The sequence below is a fragment of the Panulirus ornatus genome, chromosome 37 (genome assembly GCF_036320965.1).
Source record: "Panulirus ornatus isolate Po-2019 chromosome 37, ASM3632096v1, whole genome shotgun sequence".
Lineage (NCBI taxonomy): Eukaryota > Metazoa > Arthropoda > Malacostraca > Decapoda > Palinuridae > Panulirus > Panulirus ornatus.
The window spans coordinates 520,295-541,655 of NC_092260.1; the positions used below are offsets into that span (position 1 = coordinate 520,295).

Sequence of the window (21,361 nt, forward strand, 5' to 3'; positions counted from 1 at the left end):
AAGTGGATCTGGCAGCGGATGGAACCATGGAAGCGGTAGTGGATCATAGGGTGGGGGAGGGGGCGAACATTCTGGGAGCCTTGAAGAATGTGTGGAAGTCGAGAACATTATCTCGGAAAGCAAAAATGGGTATGTTTGAAGGAATAGTGTTTCCAACAATGTTGTATGGTTGCGAGGCGTGGGCTATGGATAGAGTTGTGCTCAGGAGGATGGATGTGCTGGAAATGAGATGTTTGAGGACAATGTGTGGTGTGAGTTGGTTTGATCGAGTAAGTAACGTAAGGGTAAGAGAGATGTGTGGAAATAAAAAGAGCGTGGTTGAGAGAGCAGAAGAGGGTGTTTTGAAATGGTTCGGGCACATGGAGAGAATGGCTGAGGAAAGATTGACCAAGAGAATATATGTGTCGGAGGTGGAGGGAACGAGGAGAAGAGGGAGACCAAATTGGAGGTGGAAAGATGGAATGAAAAAGATTTTGTGTGATCGGGGCCTGAACATGCAGAAGCGTGAAAGGAGGGCAAGGAATAGAGTGAATTGGAGCGATATGGTATACCGGGGTTGACGTGCTGTCAGTGGATTGAATCAAGGCATGTGAAGCATCTGGGGTAAACCATGGAAAGTTGTGTAGGTATGTATATTTGCGTGTGTGGACGTATGTATATATATGTGTATGGGGGTGGGTTGGGCCATTTCTTTCGTCTGTTTCCTTGCGCTACCTCGCAAACGCGGGAGACAGCGACAAAGCAAAAAAAAAAAAAAAAAGATATATATATATATATATATATATATATATATATATATATATATATATATCTTATATATATATATATATTTTATATATAAATATATATATATATATATATATATATAATTTATATATATATATATATATATATATATATATATATATATATATATATATATATATATATATATATATATATATATATATATATATATATATATATATATATATATATATACATATATATATATATATATATATATATATATATATATATATATATATATATATATATATATATATATATATATATATATATATATATATATATTATTTTGCTTTGTCGCTGTCTCCCGCGTTAGCGAGGAAGCGCAAGGAAACAGACGAAAGAATGGCCCAACCCACCCACATACACATGTACATACATACACGTCCAAACATACACATATACATACCTATATATCTCAACGCATGCATATATATGCACACACAGACATATACATATATACACATGTACATAATTCATACTGTCTGCCTTTATTCATTTCCGTCGCCACCCAGCTACACATGAAATAACAACCCCCTCCCCACTCATATGCGCGAGGTATCGCTAGGAAAAGTCAACAAAGGCCACATTCGCTCACTAAGTCTCTAGCTGCCATGTAATAATACACCGAAAGCACAGCTCCCTTTCCACATCCAGGCCCCACAGAACTTTCCATGGTTTACCCCAGACGCTTCACATTCCCGTGTTCAATCCATTGACATCACGTCGACCCCTGTATACCACATCGTTCCAATTCACTCTGTTCCTTGCACGCCTTTCACCCTCCTGCATGTTCAGGCCCCGATCATTGAAAATCTTTTTCATTCCATCCTCCCACCTCCAATTTCGTCTTCCACTTCTCCTCGTTCCCTACACCTCTGACACATATATTCTTTTGGTCAATCTTTCCTCTATGTGACCAAACCATTCAGAACACCCTCTTCTGCTCTCTCAAACACACTCTTTTTATTACCACACATCTCTCTCACCCTATCATAACTTATTCGATCAAAGCACCTCACACCAAATATTGTCCTCAAACATCTCATTTCCAGCACATCCACCCACCTCCTCACAACTCTATCCATAGCCAACGCCTTGCAACCATATAACATTGATGGAACCACTGTTCCTTCAAACATACCCATTTTTGCTTTCCGAGATAATGTTCTCGACTTCAATACATTCTTCAACGCTCCCAGAACTTTCGCCCCCTCTCCGACCCTATGATTCACTTCTGTTTCCATGGTTCCATCCGCTGCCAAATCCACTCCCAGATATCTAAAACACTTCACTTCCTCCAGTTTTTCTCCATTCAAACTTACCTCCCAATTGACTTATCCCCCAACTCTACTGCACCTAATAACCTTGCTCTTATTCTCATTTACTCTCAACTTTCTTCTTTCACACGCTTTACCAAACTCAGTCACCAGCTTCTGCAGTTTCTCACCCAAATCAGCCACCAGCGCTGATTCATCAGCGAACAACAACTGACTCACTTCCCAAGCTGTAACATCCACATCAGACTGCATACTTGCCCCTCTTTCCAAAACTCTTTCATTCACCTCCCTAACAACCCCATCCATAAACATATTAAACAACCATGGAGACATCACACACCCCTGCCGTAAAACTACGTTCACTGAGAACCAATCACTTTCCTCTCTTCCTACACGTACACATACCTTACATCCTCGATAAAAACTTTTCACCGCTTATAACAAGTTGCCTCCCACGCCATATAATCTAAATACTTTCGTCAGAGCATCTCTATCAATTCTATCATATACCTTCTCCAGATCCATAAATGCTACATACAAATCCATCTGCTTTTCTAAGTATTTCTCACATACATTCTTCAAAGCAAACACCTGATCCACAAATCCTCTATCACTTCTGAAACCACACTGCTCTTCCTCAATCTGATGCTCTGTACTTGCCTTTACCCTCTCAGTCAATACCCTCGCATATAATTTCCCAGGAATACTCAACAAACTTATACCTCTGTAATTTGAGCACTCACTTTTATCCCCTTCGCCTTTGTACAATGGCACTATGCAAGCATTCCGCCAATCCTCAGGCACATCACCATGAGTCATACATAAATTAAATAACCTTTCCAACCAGTCAACAATACAGTCACCTCCTTTTTTAATAAATTCCACTGCAATACCATCCAAACCTGCTGCCTTGCCGGCTTTCATCTCCCGCAAAGCTTTATTACCTCTTCTCTGTTTACCAATTCGTTTTCCCTAACCCTCTCACTTTGCACACCACCTCGACCAAAACACCCTATATCTGCCACTTTATCATGGAGAGAATGAGTGGGGAAAGATTGACCAAGAGTATATATGTGTCAGAGGTGGAGGGAACGAAGAGATGTGGGAGACCAAATTGGAGGTGGAAAGATGGAGTGAAAAAAATTTTGAGTGATCGGGGCCTGAACATGCAGGAGGGTGAAAGGCGTGCAAGGAATAGAGTGAATTGGAACGATATGGTATACCGGGGTCGACGTGCTGTCAATGGATTGAACCAGGGCATGTGAAGCGTCTGGGGTAAACCATGGAAAGTGTGTGGGGCCTGGATGTGGAAAGGGAGCTGTGGTTTCGGTGCATTATTACATGACAGCTAGAGACTGGGTGTGAACGAATGGGGCCTTTGGTGTCTTTCCTAGCGCTACCTCGCACACATGAGGGGGGAGGGGGTTGTTATTCCATTTGTGGCGAGGTGGCGATGGGAACAAAGAAAGGCAGGCACTATGAATTACGTACATGTGTATATATGTATATGTCTGTGTATGCATATATATATATGTGTAAATTGAGATGTATAGGTATGTATATTTGCGTGTGTGGACGTGTATGTATATACATGTGTATATGGGCGAGTTGGGCCATTCTTTCGTCTGTTTCCTTGCGCTACTTCTCTAACGCGGGAGACATCGACTAAGCAAAAGCAAAGCAAAAGCAAATATATATATATATATATATATATATATATATATATATATATATATATATATATATATATATATATATATATATATATATATATTATCCCAGGGGATAGGGAAGAAAGAATACTTACCACGTATTCCCTGCGTGTCGTAGAAGGCGACTAAAATGGAAGGGAGCGGGGGGCTCGAAATCCTCCCCTCTCGTTTTATTTTTCCTTTTTAATTTTCCAAAAGAGGGAACAGAGAAGGGGTTAGGTGAGGATATTCCCTTAAAGGCCCAGGCCTCTGATCTTAATGCTCCCTCGGTAACGCGGGAAATGGCGAATAGGGTGAAATACATACATACATATATATATATATATATATATATATATATATATATATATATATATATATATATATATATATATATATATATATATATATATATATATATATATATCCCTGGGGATAGGGGAGAAAGAATACTTCCCACGTATTCCCTGCGTGTCGTAGAAGGCGACTAAAAGGGGAGGGAGCGGGGGGCTGGAAATCCTCCCCTCTCATTTTTTTTAAATTTTCCAAAAGAAGGAACAGAGTAGGGGGCCAGGTGAGGATATTCCCTCAGTGGCCCAGTTCTCTGTTCTTAACGCTACCTCGCTAACGCGGGAAATGGCGAATAGTTTGAAAAAAAAAAAAAATATATATATATATATATATATATATATATATATATATATATATATATATATATATATATATATATATATATATATATATATATATATATATACATACATATATATATATATATATATATATATATATATATATATATATATATATATATATATATATATATATATATATATATATATATATATATATATATATATATATATACAAAGGTGCAAGAGGGGAAAAAGAGGGCAAATGAGAGTTGGGGGGAGAGAGTGTCATTAAATTTTAGGGAGAATAAAAAGATGTTTTGGAACGAGATGAATAATGTGCGTAAGACAAGGGAATCAATGAGAACTTCAGAGAAGGGGGCAAATGTTGAGGTGATGACAAGTAGTGGTGATGTGGGAAGGAGATGGAGTGAGTATTTTGAAGGTTTGTCGAATGTGTTTGATGATAGAGTGGCAGATATAGGGTATTTTGGTGGAGGTGGTGTGCAAAGTAAAAGGGTTAGGGAGAATGATTTGGTAAAAGAGAAGAGGTAGTAAAAGTTTTGCGGAAGATGAAAGCCGGCAAGGCAGCAGGTTTGGATGGTATTGCAGTGCAATTTGTTAAATAAGGGGGTGACTTTATTGTCGACTGTTTGGTAAGGTTATTTAATGTATGTAGGACTCATGGTGAGGTGCTTGAGAATTGACGGAATGCTTCCATAGAGCCATTGTACAAAGGCAAAGGGGATAAAGGTGAGTGCTCAAATTACAGAAGAATAAGTTTGTTGATTATTCCTGGGAAATTATATGGGAGGGTATTGATTGAGAGGGTGAAGGCACGTACAGAGCATCAGATTGAGGAAGGGCAATGTGGTTTCAGAAGTGGTAGAGGATGTGTGGATCAGGTGTTTGTTTTGAAGAATGTATGTGAGAAATACTTAGAAAAGCAAATGGATTTGTATGTAGCATTTATGGATCTGAAGAAAGCATGATAGAGGTCATAGAGATGCTCTATGGAAGGTATTACATATATATGGTGTGGAAGGCAAATTCTTAGAAGCATTGAAAAGTTTTTATCGAAGATGTAAGGCATATGTACGTGTAGGAAGATAGAAAAGTGATTGGTTTCAGTGAAAGCAGGTTTGCAGCAGGGGTGAGCGATGTCTCCATGGTTGTTTTATTTGTTTATGGATGGTGATGTTAGGGAGGTGATTGCAAGACTTTTGGAAAGAGGGGGAAGTATGCAGTCTGTTGTGGATGAGAGACCTTGGGAAGCGAGTCAGTTGTTCGCTGATGATACAGCGCTGGTGGCTGATTCGTGTGAGAAACTGCAGAAGCTGGTGACTGAGTTTGGTAAAGTATGTGAAAGAAAAACCTGAGAGTAAATGTGAAAAAGAGCAAGGTTATTAGGTACAGAAGGGTTGAGGGACAAGTCAACTGGGAGGTAAGTTTGAATGGAGAAAAACTGGAGGAAGTGAAGTGCTTTAGATATCTGGGAGTGTATTACGCAACGGATGGAACCATGAAAGCGAAAGTGAGTCACAAGGTGGGAGAGGGGGCGAAGGTTCTGGGAGCGTTGGAGAATATAAGGAAGTCGAGAACATTATTTCTCCTCGTTCCCTCCACCTCTGACACATATATCCTCTTGGTCAATCTTTCCTCACTCATTCTCTCCATGTGACCAAACCATTTCAAAACACCTTCTTCTGCTCTCTCAACCACACTCTTTTTATTTCCACACATCTCTCTTACCCTTACATTACTTACTCGATCAAACTACCTCACACCACATATTGTCCTCAAACATCTCATTTCCAGCACATCCACCCTCCTGCGCACAACTCTATCCATAGCCCACGCCTCGCAATCATACAACATTGTTGGAACCACTATTCCTTCAAACATACCCATTATTGCTTTCCGAGATAATGTTCTCGACTTCCACACATTCTTCAAGGCTCCCAGGATTTTCGCCCCCTCCCCCACCCTATGATTCACTTCCGCTTCCATTGTTCCATCCGCTGCCAGATCCACTCCCAGATATCTTAAACACTTTACTTCCTCCATTTTTTCTCCATTCAAACTTACCTCCCAATTGACTTGAAAAACTGGAGGAAGTAAAGTGTTTTAGATATCTGGGAGTGGATGTGGCAACGGATGGAACCATGGAAGCGGAAGTGGATCATAGGGTGGGGGAGGGGGCGAAAATCCTAGGAGCCTTGAAGAATGTGTGGAAGTCGAGAACATTATCTCGGAAAGCAAAAATGGGTATGTTTGAAGGTATAGTCGTTCCAACAATGTTGTATGGTTGCGAGGCGTGGGCTATGGATAGAGTTGTGCGCAAGAGGATGGATGTGTTGGAAATGAGATGTTTGAGGACAATGTGTGTTGTGAGGTGGTTTGATCGAGTAAGCAACGTAAGGGTAAGAGAGATGTGTGGAGATAAAAGGAGCGTGGTTGAGAGTGCAGAAGAGGGTGTTTTGAAATCGTTTGGGCACATGGAGAGAATGAGTGAGGAAAGATTGACCAAGAGGATATATGTGTCGGAGGTGGAGGGAACGAGAAGTGGGAGACCAAATTGGAGGTGGAAAGATGGAGTGAAAAAGATTTTGTGTGATCGGGGCCTGAACATGCAGGAGGGTGAAAGGAGGGCAAGGAATAGAGTGAATTGGATCGATGTGGTATACCGGGGTTGACGTGCTGTCAGTGGATTGAATCAGGGCATGTGAAGCGCCTGGGGTAAACCATGGAAAGCTGTGTAGGTATGTATATTTGCGTGTGTGGACGTATGCATATACATGTGTATGGGGTTGTGTTGGGCCATTTCTTTCGTCTGTTTCCTTGCGCTACCTCGCAAACGCGGGAGACAGCTACAAAGCAAAAAAAAAAAAAAAAGATATATATATATATATATATATATATATATATATATATATATATATATATATATATATATATATATGTATATATATATATATATATATATATATATATATATATATCATTATTATTTTGTTTTGTCGCTGTCTCCCGCGTTAGCGAGGTAGCGCAAGGAAACAGACGAAAGAAATAGCCCTACACTCCCACATACAGATATATATATATATATATATATATATATATATATATATATATATATATATATATATATATATATATATATATATATATATATATATATATATATGCATACACGTCCACACGCGCAAAGGTACATACCTATACATCTCAACGTTATTATTTTATTATTATACTTTGTCGCTGTCTCCCGCGTTTGCGAGGTAGCGCAAGGAAACAGACGAAAGAAATGGCCCAACCCACCCCCATACACATGTATATACATACGTCCACACACGCAAATATACATACCTACACAGCTTTCCATGGTTTACCCCAGACGCTTCACATGCCTTGATTCAATCCACTGACAGCACGTCAACCCCGGTATACCACATCGCTCCAATTCACTCTATTCCTTGCCCTCCTTTCACCCTCCTGCATGTTCAGGCCCCGATCACACAAAATCTTTTTCACGCCATCTTTCCACCTCCAATTTGGTCTCCCTCTTCTCCTCGTTCCCTCCACCTCCGACACATATATCCTCTTGGTCAATCTTTCCTCACTCATTCTCTCCATGTGCCCAAACCACTTCAAAACACCCTCTTCTGCTCTCTCAACCACGCTCTTTTTATTTCCACACATCTCTCTTACCCTTACGTTACTCACTCGATCAAACCACCTCACACCACACATTGTCCTCAAACATCTCATTTCCAGCACATCCATCCTCCTGCGCACTACTCTATCCATAGCCCACGCCTCGCAACCATACAACATTGTTGGAACCACTATTCCTTCAAACATACCCATTTTTGCTTTCCGAGATAATGTTCTCGACTTCCACACATTCTTCAAGGCCCCCAGAATTTTCGCCCCCTCCCCCACCCTATGATCCACTTCCGCTTCCATGGTTCCATCCGCTGCCAGATCCACTCCCAGATATCTAAAACACTTCACTTCCTCCAGTTTTTCTCCATTCAAACTCACCTCCCAATTGACTTGACCCTCAACCCTACTGTACCTAATAACCTTGCTCTTATTCACATTTACTCTTAACTTTCTTCTTCCACACACTTTACCAAACTCAGTCACCAGCTTCTGCAGTTTCTCACATGAATCAGCCACCAGCGCTGTATCATCAGCGAACAACAACTGACTCACTTCCCAAGCTCTCTCATCCCCAACAGACTTCATACTTGCCCCTCTTTCCAAAACTCTTGCATTTACATCCCTAACAACCCCATCCATAAACAAATTAAACAACCATGGAGACATCACACACCCCTGCCGCAAACCTACATTCACTGAGAACCAATCACTTTCCTCTCTTCCTACACGTACACATGCCTTACATCCTCGATAAAAACTTTTCACTGCTTCTAACAACTTTCCTCCCACACCATATATTCTTAATACCTTCCACAGAGCATCTCTATCAACTCTATCATATGCCTTCTCCAGATCCATAAATGCTACATACAAATCCATTTGCTTTTCTAAGTATTTCTCACATACATTCTTCAAAGCAAACACCTGATCCACACATCCTCTACCACTTCTGAAACCACCCTGCTCTTCCCCAATCTGATGCTCTGTACATGCCTTCACCCTCTCAATCAATACCCTCCCATATACTTTACCCGGAATACTCAACAAACTTTTACCTCTGTAATTTGAGCACTCACTCTTATCCCCTTTGCCTTTGTACAATGGCACTATGCACGCATTCCGCCAATCCTCAGGCACCTCACCATGAGTCATACATACATTAAATAACCTTACCAACCAGTCAACAATACAGTCACCCCCTTTTTTAATAAATTCCACTGCAATATCATCCAAACCTGCTGCCTTGCCGGCTTTCATCTTCCGCAAAGCTTTCACTACCTCTTCTCTGTTTACCAAATCATTTTCCCCAACCCTCTCACTTTGCACACCACCTCGACCAAAACATCCTATATCTGCCACTCTATCATCAAACACATTCAACAAACCTTCAAAATACTCACTCCATCTCCTTCTCACATCACCACTACTTGTTATCACCTCCCCATTTACACCCTTCACTGAAGTTCCCATTTGCTCCCTTGTCTTACGCACTTTATTTACCTCCTTCCAGAACATCTTTTTATTCTCAACGTATACATATATATACACACAGAGATATATACATATATGCATATGTACATAATTCGTACTGTCTGCCTCTATTCATTCCCATCGCCACCCTGCCACACATGAAATACCAACCCCCTACCCCCATCATGTGTGCGAGGGAGCGCTAGGTAAAGACAACAAAGGCCACATTCGTTCACACTCAGTCTCTACCTGTCATGTAATGATGCAGCGAAACCACAGCTCCCTTTCCACATCCATGACCCAAAAAACTTTCCATGGTTTACCCCATACGCTTCACATATCCTTGTTCAATCCATTGACAGTACGTCGACCCCTGTATACCACATCGTTTTTCACTCTATTCCTTGCACGCCTTTCACCCTCCTGTATGTTCAGGCCTCGATCACTCAAAATCTTTTTCACTTCATCTTTCCACCTCCAATTTGGTCTCCCACTTCTCCTCGTTCCCTCCACCTCTGAAATATATATCCTCTTGGTCAATCTCTCCTCACTCAATCTCTCCATGTGACCAAACTATTTCAAAACACCCTCTTCTTCTCTCTCAACCACACTCTTTTTATTACCACACATCTCTCTTACCCTATTATTACTTAATCGATCAACCAACCTCACACCACATATTCTCCTCAAACATCTCATTTCCAGCACATCCACCCCCCTGCGCACAACTCTATCTATAGCCCACGCCTCGCAACGGTATATCATTGTTGGAACCACTATTCCTTCAAGCATACCCATTTTTGCTTTCCGAGATAGTGTTTTCGACTTCCACACATTCTTCATCGCTCCCAGAACTTTTGCCACCTCCCCCACCCTATGATTTATTTCCACTTCCATGGTTTCATCCGCTGTCAAATGCACTTCGAGATATCTAAAACTTCACTTCCTCTAGGTTTTTTCCATTCAAACTTACCTCCCAATTGATTTGTCCCTCAAGCCAACTGTACGTAATAACCTTGCTCTTATTTACATTTACTCTCAGCTTTCTTCTTTCACACGCTTTACCAAACTCAGTCACCAGCTTCTGCAGTTTCTCACACGAATCAGCCACCAGCGCTGTATCATCAGCGAACAACAACTGACTCACTTCCCAAGCTCTCTCATCCATAACAGACTTCATACTTGCCCCTCTTTGCAGAACTCTTGCATTTATCACCATAACAGCACCATCCATAAACAAATTAAACAACCATGGGGACATCACACACCCTGCCATAAACCTACATTCACTGAGAACCAATCACTTTCCTCTCTTCCTACACGTACACACGCCTTACATCCTAGATAAAAATTTTTCGCTGTTCTAACGACTTGCCTTCCACACCATATATCCTTAATACCTTCCACATAGCATCTCTATCAACTCTTTCATATGCCTTCTCCAGATCCATAAATGCTACATACAAATCCATTTGCTTTTCTAAGTATTTCTCACATACATTCTTCAAAGTAAACACCTGATCCACACATCCTCTACCACTTCTGAAACTACACTGCTCTTCCCCAATCTGGTGCTCTCTACATGCCTTCACCCTCTCAATCAATACCCTCCCATATAATTTCCCAGGAATACTCAACAAACTTATGCCTCTGTAATTTGAGCACTCACTTTTATCCCCTTTGCCTTTGTACAGTTGCACTATGCAAGCATTTCGCCATTCCTCATGCACCTCACCCTGAGTCATACATACATTAATCTTACCAACCAGTCAACAAAACAGTCACTCCCTTTTTTAATAAATTCCACTGCAATACCATCCAAACCTATATATATATATATATATATATATATATATATATATATATATATATATATATATATATATATATATATATATATATATATATGTATATATATATATATATATATATATATATATATATATATATATATATATATATATATATATATATATATATATATATATATATATTTTTTTTTTTTTTTTTATACTATCCGCCATTTCCCGCGATAGCGAGGTAGCGTTAAGAACAGAGGACTGGGCCTTTGAGGAATACCCTCACCTGGCCCCCTTCTCTGTTCCTTCTTTTGGAAAATTAAAATAAAAAAATGAGAGGGGAGGATTTCCAGCTCCCCGCTCCCTTCCCTTTTAGTCGCCTTCTACGACACGCAGGGAATACGTGGGAAGTATTCTTTCTCCCCTATCCCCAGGGATATATATATATATATATATATATATATATATATATATATATATATATATATATATATATATATATATATATATATATATATATATATATATATATATATATGTATATATATATATATACTCTTGCATTCACCTCCCTAACAACCCCATCCATAAACAAATTAAACAACTCATGGAGACATCACGCACCCCTGTCGCAAACCTACATTCACTGTGAACCAATCACTTTCTTCTCTTCCTACACGTACATCTGCCTTACATCCTAGATAAAAACTTTTCACTGCTTCTAACAACTTGCGTCCAACACCATATATTCTTAATACCTTCCACAGAGCATCTCTATCAACTGTATCATATTCCTTCTCCAGATCCATAAATACTACATACAAATCCATTTGCTTTTCTAAGTATTTCTCACATACATTTTTCAAATCAAACACCTGATCCACACATCCTCTCCCACATCCTCTCTCTCTCTATATATATTTACTAGTGTGTGTGTGTATGTGTGTGTGTGTGTGTGTGTGTGTGTGTGTGTGTGTGTGTGTGTGTGTGTGTGTGAGCGCAGCTTTTGCGTTGGAAGGGGGTCTGAAGAGGCCTGGGAAGTGACTCAATTGGTGTGTGAGTTTGAGAGATTGTGTGAAACCAGAATGTTTAGAGTAGATATCATAAGTAAGGATATGAAGTTTAGTAGTATAAAACGACAGATCATTTACGTTGTTAGCTGGAATGGTAAACATTCTCTACCTAAAATTTTCAACTAATTCTTTGAAAGAATTATTTCTATGAAATTCAAGGAAATGCAATGCCTCTTTTGACACTTAGAATAATGAATGATATACCCGAATACATAGAAACTAATACTGTCTTCTTCACAGGTAACCTTTGGATGATTATCATCCCTTTTACGTTTGTTGCTGGTGTCATAGTGTGGCTTCTGCAGAGGATGTGGTTTTGGTTGTCTGGTTATCCATACATCAGGCTTGATCGCGCCCTTTTCTATAGCTGGGGCGTGTTACTACAAGAGCCAGTCTCTTACTCCTCCGCCAGTGTCAGTGACCAGGTAGAGGATGGTTATGATTTTCTTTGTGTTTTCTTGAATGAAACGAATGTGTGTCATAAAATCATTTTTGCTGAATGGAAGAATTGATTGGCAGTTGGCAAAAAATTATTCGTCATCATATTTTGATAATCATTCATTTATTTTTCTAGCTGGTGAAAACTGTTTAGGTTTTTGAAGCTTTGGAGAGTGCACTGGATTTAGTAAACATTTCAAACTTTGTTATAGATTGATGCTGAATAAGAAGAAAATAAACTCGAACTATCAGAGTATTTTCTTACTTTGAGAAATGATCTGCATCTTATTGTTTAGTTTAGCCGTACTTGGACAGTTATCAACATAAGAGATCTCTTTCTTCCTTGAGGAAACGGATTTTAGGTCCAGGCATTGTTAATTCGGAGAATAAAGTTACAAAGGCATAAATTTTTCTGCATCATGTATAAAACCTCTGTAATGATGACAATAACAAATGCAGAGGATGAACAGCGAAGACCACATGGAAGGGAAAGCGTCTACAAGAGGGAGTGAGTCTATATCTTTTGCATTTTGGTCATAAGAAAATTGTGCGTTTGGAGAGAGTTTGTTGTTTTCGTTACTACGAAATGCGTTAGAGAAAGAACACTGGAAGAGATCGAGCTATAGAGAGCGTGCCTGAAAAAGATTGTTGTATTGCATTTTGAGTTTTGTCATAAGACGTGATATCCATATGGGTTCATTTAGTTTATGTTTTGCCTGTGGATGAAATGTGTGGGATCAGTTTTTTCCTTTCGTTACGACAGTCCAGTTTAGTGTACAAAGTGATTGATGTTAACGTCGGCTAATAACATATGTCATTGTTGTGTAACTTCGGCTGATTTCACGTAAAGATACATAGATTAGGGTCAACTTGATGTATCAGAGGAGAATATTTCATCATTTGCGTAGTGATGTCTAACATGTTATGGAGAGAACATTATCGATCAGTATTTGTAGAATATACATATTTTTGACAAACGTTTATTGAGTTTCATACGAATGCGCTACTAAGTGGGTCACTCAGTAAAGTTTATGTTATGTTCAGGTGTTTGTTGGATGGTGGTTGTTGTCTTGCCTGATCATCAGCACAGCTTACCGCTCCTCTCTCGTCGCTCATCTCTCAGTCCAGAGCAAGTACTTACCGATCAACACCTTTCAAGATCTTTTGAACCACGAGGGTTGGTCCTGGGGTGGTTTTCCACTACGGGGAACGACTTTTCTCTTCTTCAACCAGTCTACTGACGCCGTTATCCAAGAAGTATATAAAAACTTACAAGTGAGTGAATAGTACTCATTACGAGTAAGTAGTCTAAGAAGTTTACTTAAATTGAAATGCATTTATCATCCATACATTCAAACAGTATTCTCTCCGCTCTTCCTACTGGTACACACGTGTTACATCCTTGATGAATACTTCTCACTGATTCTAGAAGTTTACCTCCCACACAATATATTCTTAAGACCCTCAACAAATCATCTCTATCAACCGTATCATACGCTTTCTCCAGATCCATAAATGCCTGATACAAATCCATCTATTTTTCTAAGTCTTTCTCACACACATTATTCAAAGCAAACACCTGATCCACACATCCTCTACCGCTGCTGAAACCACACTGCTCCTCTCTAATCTGATGCACTGTACATGCCTTCATACTCTCAATCAGTACCCTTCCATACAATTTACCAAGTATACTCAACATGCATTCCACCAATCCTCAGGCACTTCATCATGATCCATACACACACTGAATATCCTAACCAATCAATCGACGACACAGTCACCCCCTTTCTTCATAAATTCAACTGCAATACCATCCCCTTCTGCCACATTGCCTGTTTTCACCTTTCGCATGTCTTTCACCACCTCTTCTCTATTCACCAAACCACTTTTTCTGATTTCGCATACCACCCCGACAAGAACACCCTAAAACTACCACTCTATCATTAAACACATCAAAAAATCCTTCACAACACTCACTTCTTCTCACTCCATCACTTCCTGTTACCACTTCCCCTTTTGCTCCCTTAACCGATGTTCCCATTTATTTTCTTGTCTTTCGCACATTATCTAACTTCTTTCAAATCATCTTTTTATTCTCTTTAAACTTTAATGATAATCTCTCACCAAAACTCTCATTTGCCCTCTTTTTCAACCCCTGCTCCTTCCTCTTGACCTATTGCCCCTTTCTTTTATACATCTTCCAATCATTTCTTGTAAGTACCGCCCAAACGCCACTCTTTTCTCTCTCACTGCCACTCACTACCCTTTCTAGTCTGCCCACCTACCACCTTTCGCATGCCCCATGTAGCCCTTGAACATGCCATCACTGCTTCCCTAAATACCTCCCATTCCTCAATCACTCCCATGACTTCATTTGCTCTCACCTTTTGCCATTCTACACACAATCGCTCCTGGTACATCTTCAAAGAGTCTCCTTTCCAAGCTCACTTACTCTCACTACTTTCTTCTCACCGACATCGTCTCCTCTTTCTCGAAAACATCGACAGATTTTCACCCTCGCCTCTAGAGGAAAGTGATAGATATCCCACTAGCTGCCCCAGTCGGCAAATCTACATCCAAAAGTTTCTCTTTTACACGCCTATCACATACGGATACTTGTGTATATCTTTCTGTTTTAACAAGGTATTCCCGATCACCGGTCTTTTTTTCAGCGAACAACTCCACTGAACTGCCTCATTACTTTCCTTCGCATTTCAATCACCCATCACTAATAACCGGTCTCGTGCACCCAAACTACTGACAAACTCACTCGGCCGGTCCCAAAACACTTACCTCTGGTGATCTTTTTTCTCATGGCCTCCCACTTTTCGCCGTCCACTTTCAGTTCTACCCACATCAATCTTCAATTTACTTCCTTACGCTCTATCACACACTCCAACAACTCCTGCTTCAGGAATAGTTACCCCTTCATTAGCTCTAGTTCTCTCCCAAACCCCTGACTTTACACCTACGTCGTTTCCAAACCATTCTTCCTCTTCAACATTGAGCTTCGCTTTACTTAGAACCAGAACGCCCAGGTTTCTTTCCTCAATCATACTCTCTATCTCTCGTCTGTTCTCATATTTGTTACATCCACACACATTCAGACACGCCTGTCCGAGCATTCTAGGAAGATGATCATTACCCGCTTGATTCCTTTTCCTGTTTCCTCTTTCAGATATTTAAATACAAGAAGGAGAGGGTTTCCAGCTCCGCTGCTCCCGCCCCCTTTAGTCGCCTCTCTACGACACGCAGGGAATACGGAGGTAGAATTCATTCTCTCCTACCTCAGGGTTAAAAAATCATGTATAGATAAATAAATATGACAAGTTTTTTTATATATCGCAATTTCCTGCATCGGCGAGGTAGCGTCAAGAACAGACGACTAGGCATTACGGGGAAAAATCCTCACTTGCTCCCCTTCTCTGTTCCTTCTTTTGGAAAAGTGAAACAGGATGAGAGGATTGCCAACCCCCTCTCCCTCCCCATATAGACGCCTTCTACAAGTAGGGAATACGCGAGGAGTATTCTTTCTCCCAAATCCCCAAGGGATGATTTATATACATGAATATATATATACATACGTATATACATACGTCCACACACGCAAATATACATACCTACACGGCTTTCCATGGTTTACCCCAGACGCTTCACATGCCTTGATTCAATCCACTGACAGCACGTCAACCCCGGTATACCACATTGCTCCAATTCACTCTATTCCTTGCCCTCCTTTCACCCTCCTGCATGTTCAGGCCCCGATCACACAAAATCTTTTTCACTCCATCTTTCCACCTCCAATTTGGTCTCCCTCTTCTCCTCGTTCCCTCCACCTCCGACACATATATCCTCTTGGTCAATCTTTCCTCACTCATTCTCTCCATGTGCCCAAACCACTTCAAAACACCCTCTTCTGCTCTCTCAACCACGCTCTTTTTATTTCCACACATCTCTCTTACCCTTACGTTACTCACTCGATCAAACCACCTCACACCACACATTGTCCTCAAACATCTCATTTCCAGCACATCCATCCTCCTGCGCACAACTCTATCCATAGCCCACGCCTCGCAACCATACAACATTGTTGGAACCACTATTCCTTCAAACATACCCATTTTTGCTTTCCGCAAGGAAACAGACGAAAGAAATGGCCCAACCAACCCTCATACACATGTATATATATATATACACGTCCACACAGGCAAATATACATACCTATACAGCTCAACGTATACATATATATACACACACAGACATATACATATATACACATGTACATAATTTATACTGTCTGCCTTTATTCATTCCCATTGCCACCCCGCACACATGAAATAACAACCCCCTCCCCCCTCATGTGCGCGAGGTGGCGCTAGGAAAAACCAACAAAGACCATGTTTTACCCCGAGTGCTTCAGATGCCCTTGTTCAATCCATTCATAGCGCTTCGACCCCGGTATACTACATCGTTTCAATTCACTCTGTTCCTTACACTTCACTCTCCTGTATGTTCAGGCCCCGATTGCTCATAATCTTTTTCATTCCATCCTTCCACCTCCAATTTATTCTCCCACTTCTCCTCGTTCCCTCCATTTCTGACACATATATCCTCTTGGTCAATCTTTCCTCACCCATTGTCTCTATGTCATCAGACTATTTCAATACAACCTGTTCTGCTTTCTGAGTCACTCTTTTATTACCACACATCTCTCTTACCGTTTCATTGCTTACTCGATGAAACCACCTCACACCACATATTTTCGTCAAAAATATCATTTCCAACACATTCACCCTCTTCCGCACAACCCTATCTATAGCCCACGCCTCACACCCATATAAGATTGTTGGAACCGCTATTCCTTTAAACATACCAAGTTTTGCTCTACGAGCCTTCCATAAATTCTTCAAAGCTCTCAGAACCTTCGGCCCCTCCCCCACCCTGTGACTTACTTCCGCTTAAATGGTTCCATTCGCTGCTGAATCCACTCCCAGATATCTAAAGGACTTAACCTCAAACCTCTCTTTTCCTTTCAAACTTACCCCCCAATCAAGTTGTCCCTGAACCCTACTGAACCTAGTAACCTTCCATTTATTCACTTTTACTCTCAACTTTCTTCTTCACACTTTACCAGACTGAGTCACATACTTCTGCAGTTTCTCACACGAATCAGCCACCAGCGCTGTATCATCAGCGAACAACTGACTCTCTTCCCAAGCCCTCTTATCCATACAGACTGTATACTTGCCCTTCTATGTAAGACTCTTGCATTCACTCCCTAATCACCCCATCCATAAAAAAATTAAACAACTATGGAGACATCACGCACCCTTGCCGGATACCGACAATCACTGGGAACCAATCACTTTCCTCTCATATATATATATATATATATATATATATATATATATATATATATATATATATATATATATATATATATATATATATATATATATATATAAATATATAAATATATATATATATATACAAAGCTCCAACAGCTAGGATCGAACCTGGGACCCCTTGTGCAAGAGGCAGGCATGCTAACCGCTAGGCATGCCTGCCTCTTGCACAAGGGGTCCCAGGTTCGATCCTGGCTGTTGGAGGTTTGTATGTTCTATGAAGGTGCGCGTTGATATACACTTTATTCGTATATATATATACATATATATATATATATATATATATATATATATATATATATCATACAAAGCTCCATCAGCCAGGATCGAACCTAGGACCCCTTGTGCAAGAGGCACATCCTGGCTGATGGAGCTTTGTATGTTCTATGAAGGTGCGCGTTCATATACAGTTTATTCGTATTCATATAACTCCGCGTTGTGCAGTCAGGTTCGGTAAAACGCTCTCAGCTGGCTATGTGTTCTGTTCGGAAACAACCGATAGACCCCGTTGCTTACCATAGTGAGACGAAGGGTATTCGAGTACTTAGTATTTCGAATAGTTGTTTCCTATTATACAGTCCCTTAGCCTAGCGGTTAGCATGCCTGCCTCTTGCACAAGAGGTCCCAGGTTCGATCCTGGCTGATTGAGCTTTGTATGTTCTATGAAGGTGCGCGTTCATATACACTTTATTCGTATATATATATATATACATTTATATATATATGTATTATTTTTCTTTATCATACTTTGTCGTTGTCGAGAGAATGGCCCAATCAACCACTTACAAATTTATATACATACACGTCCACAAAGGCACATATATATACCTATTCATTTCACTGTATACATAGATATATATACAGAGACATATATATATATATATATATATATATATATATATATATATATATATATATATATATACAAGTACATAATTCATACATGCTTGCTTTATTCATTCGAATCGCCACCCCGCCACACATGAAATGACAACCCCTTCCCTGTGCATGTGCGTGAGATAGCGCTAGGAAAAGACATTCTGTAGCTGTCATGTATAATTCACCAAAACCAATGCTCCCTTTCCACATCGAGGGCCCACAAAACTTTTCATGGTTTACCCCAGACTCTTCACATTCCCTGATTCAATTCATTGACAGCACATCGACACGGTATACCACATCGTTCCAATGCACTCTATTCCTGGCACTCCCTTCACCCTCCTGTGTATTCAGGTCCCGATCGGTCAAAATCTTTTTCACTCCATCTTTCCACCTCCATTTTAGTCTCCCACTTCTCCTCGTTCCCTCCACCTCTGACACATATATCATCTTTGTCAATCTTTCCTCAATCATTCTCTCTATGTGGCCAAACCATTTCAAAACACCTTCTGCTCTCTCAACCACATTCTTTTATTATCACACATCTCTCTTACCCTTTCATTACTTACTCGGTCAAACCACCTCACACCACATATTGTTCTCAAACATCTCATAACCATCACATCCACCCTCCTTCGCACGACCCTATCTATATCTCACGCCTCGCAACCATACAACTTTGTTGGAACCACTTTTCTCTCAAACATACCCATTTTGGTTTCCGAGAAAATGTTTTCGCCTTCCACATATTCTTCAACGCTCCCAGAACTTTCGCCCCCTCCCCCACCCTGTAACTCACTTCCCCTTCGGTGGATCCATCCGCTGCCAAATCCACTCCCAGATATCTAAAATACTTCACTTCCTCTACTTATTCTCCATTGAAACTTACCTCCCAAATGATTTGTCCCTCAACCCTACTGTACCTAATAACCATGCTCTTATTCACATTCACTCACAGCTTTATTCTTTCACACACTTTACCAAACTCAGTCACCAGCTTCTGCAGTTTCTCATCGGAATCAGCCACCAGCGCTGTATTATCAGCGAACAACAGCTGACTCACTTTACAAGCCATCTCATCCACAACAGACTGCATATTTGCCCCTTCTCTCCAAAACTCTTGCATTCACCTCTCGATCACCCCCATCTATAAACATATTAAACAACCATGGAGACATCACGCACCCCTGCCGCAAACCGACATTCACTGAGAATCAATTACTTTCCTCTCTTCTTCCTCGTACACATGCCTTACATCCTCGATAAAAACTTTTCACTGCTTCGAGTAACTTGCCTTCCTCACAATATATTCTTAATACCTTCCACAGAGCATCTCTATCAACTGTATCGTATGCTTTCTCCTGATCCATAAATGCTACATACAAATCCATTTGTTTTTCTAAGTATTTCTTACATACATTCTTCATGGCTTCAACTTTTCAATTGATACCCTCCCATATAATTTCCCATGAATACTCAACAAACAAATACCTCTGTAATTTGAACACTCACCTTTATCCTTTTTGCCATTGTACAATGGCACTATTCTCGAATTCCGCCAATCCTCACGCACTTTACCATGAGCCATACATTCATTGAATATCCTTACCAATCAGTCAACAACACAGTCTCCCCTATTTATAATAAATTCCACTGCAATACCATTCAAACCCGCCTTCTTGCCGGCTTTCATTTTCCGTAAATCTCTCAGTACCTCTTCTCTGTTTACAAAATCATTCTCCCTAACCCTCTCACTTTGCACACCACCACGACCAATACACTCTGTATCTGCCATTCTATCATCCATCATATGCAACAGACCTTCAAAATACTCACTCCATCTCCTTCTCACATCACCACTACTTGTTATTCCCTCCCTATTAGCCCGCCTTCACCGATGTCCCATTTGTTCTTTTGTCTTACGCACTTTATGTATCTCCTTCCAAACATCTTTTATATCCCAACATTTAATGATACTCTCTCAACCCCAACTCTCATTTGCCCTCTTTTTCACCTCCTTGCAACCTTCTCCTCTTGTACTTCTGGCGCATTCTATTTATAACATCTCCCGGTTCATTTGCCCTATTACCCTGCAAGAATTGTCCAAATGCCCTCATCGTTCTCTATTCACTAATGATCTTAACTGTCTTCATCCCACCACTCACTAGTCACTACCATTTCACTAATCCGCCCACCTTCACTCTTCTCACTCATGCACCATAGCATCTTTTAT

The 21,361-nt window shown here is 40.3% G+C and overlaps 1 protein-coding gene across 1 annotated transcript in view; it reads left to right on the forward strand.

The window, feature by feature from the left end:
• Positions 1-21,361, forward strand: part of LOC139760448 (glutamate receptor-like) — a 107,274-nt gene that overhangs the window by 35,904 nt on the left and 50,009 nt on the right. Inside the window, exons 5-6 of the mRNA XM_071683685.1 lie at positions 12,644-12,828; positions 13,886-14,116. Of these exons, the coding sequence (XP_071539786.1) occupies positions 12,644-12,828; positions 13,886-14,116 (416 nt within the window). The remainder of the gene's footprint in view (positions 1-12,643; positions 12,829-13,885; positions 14,117-21,361) is intronic.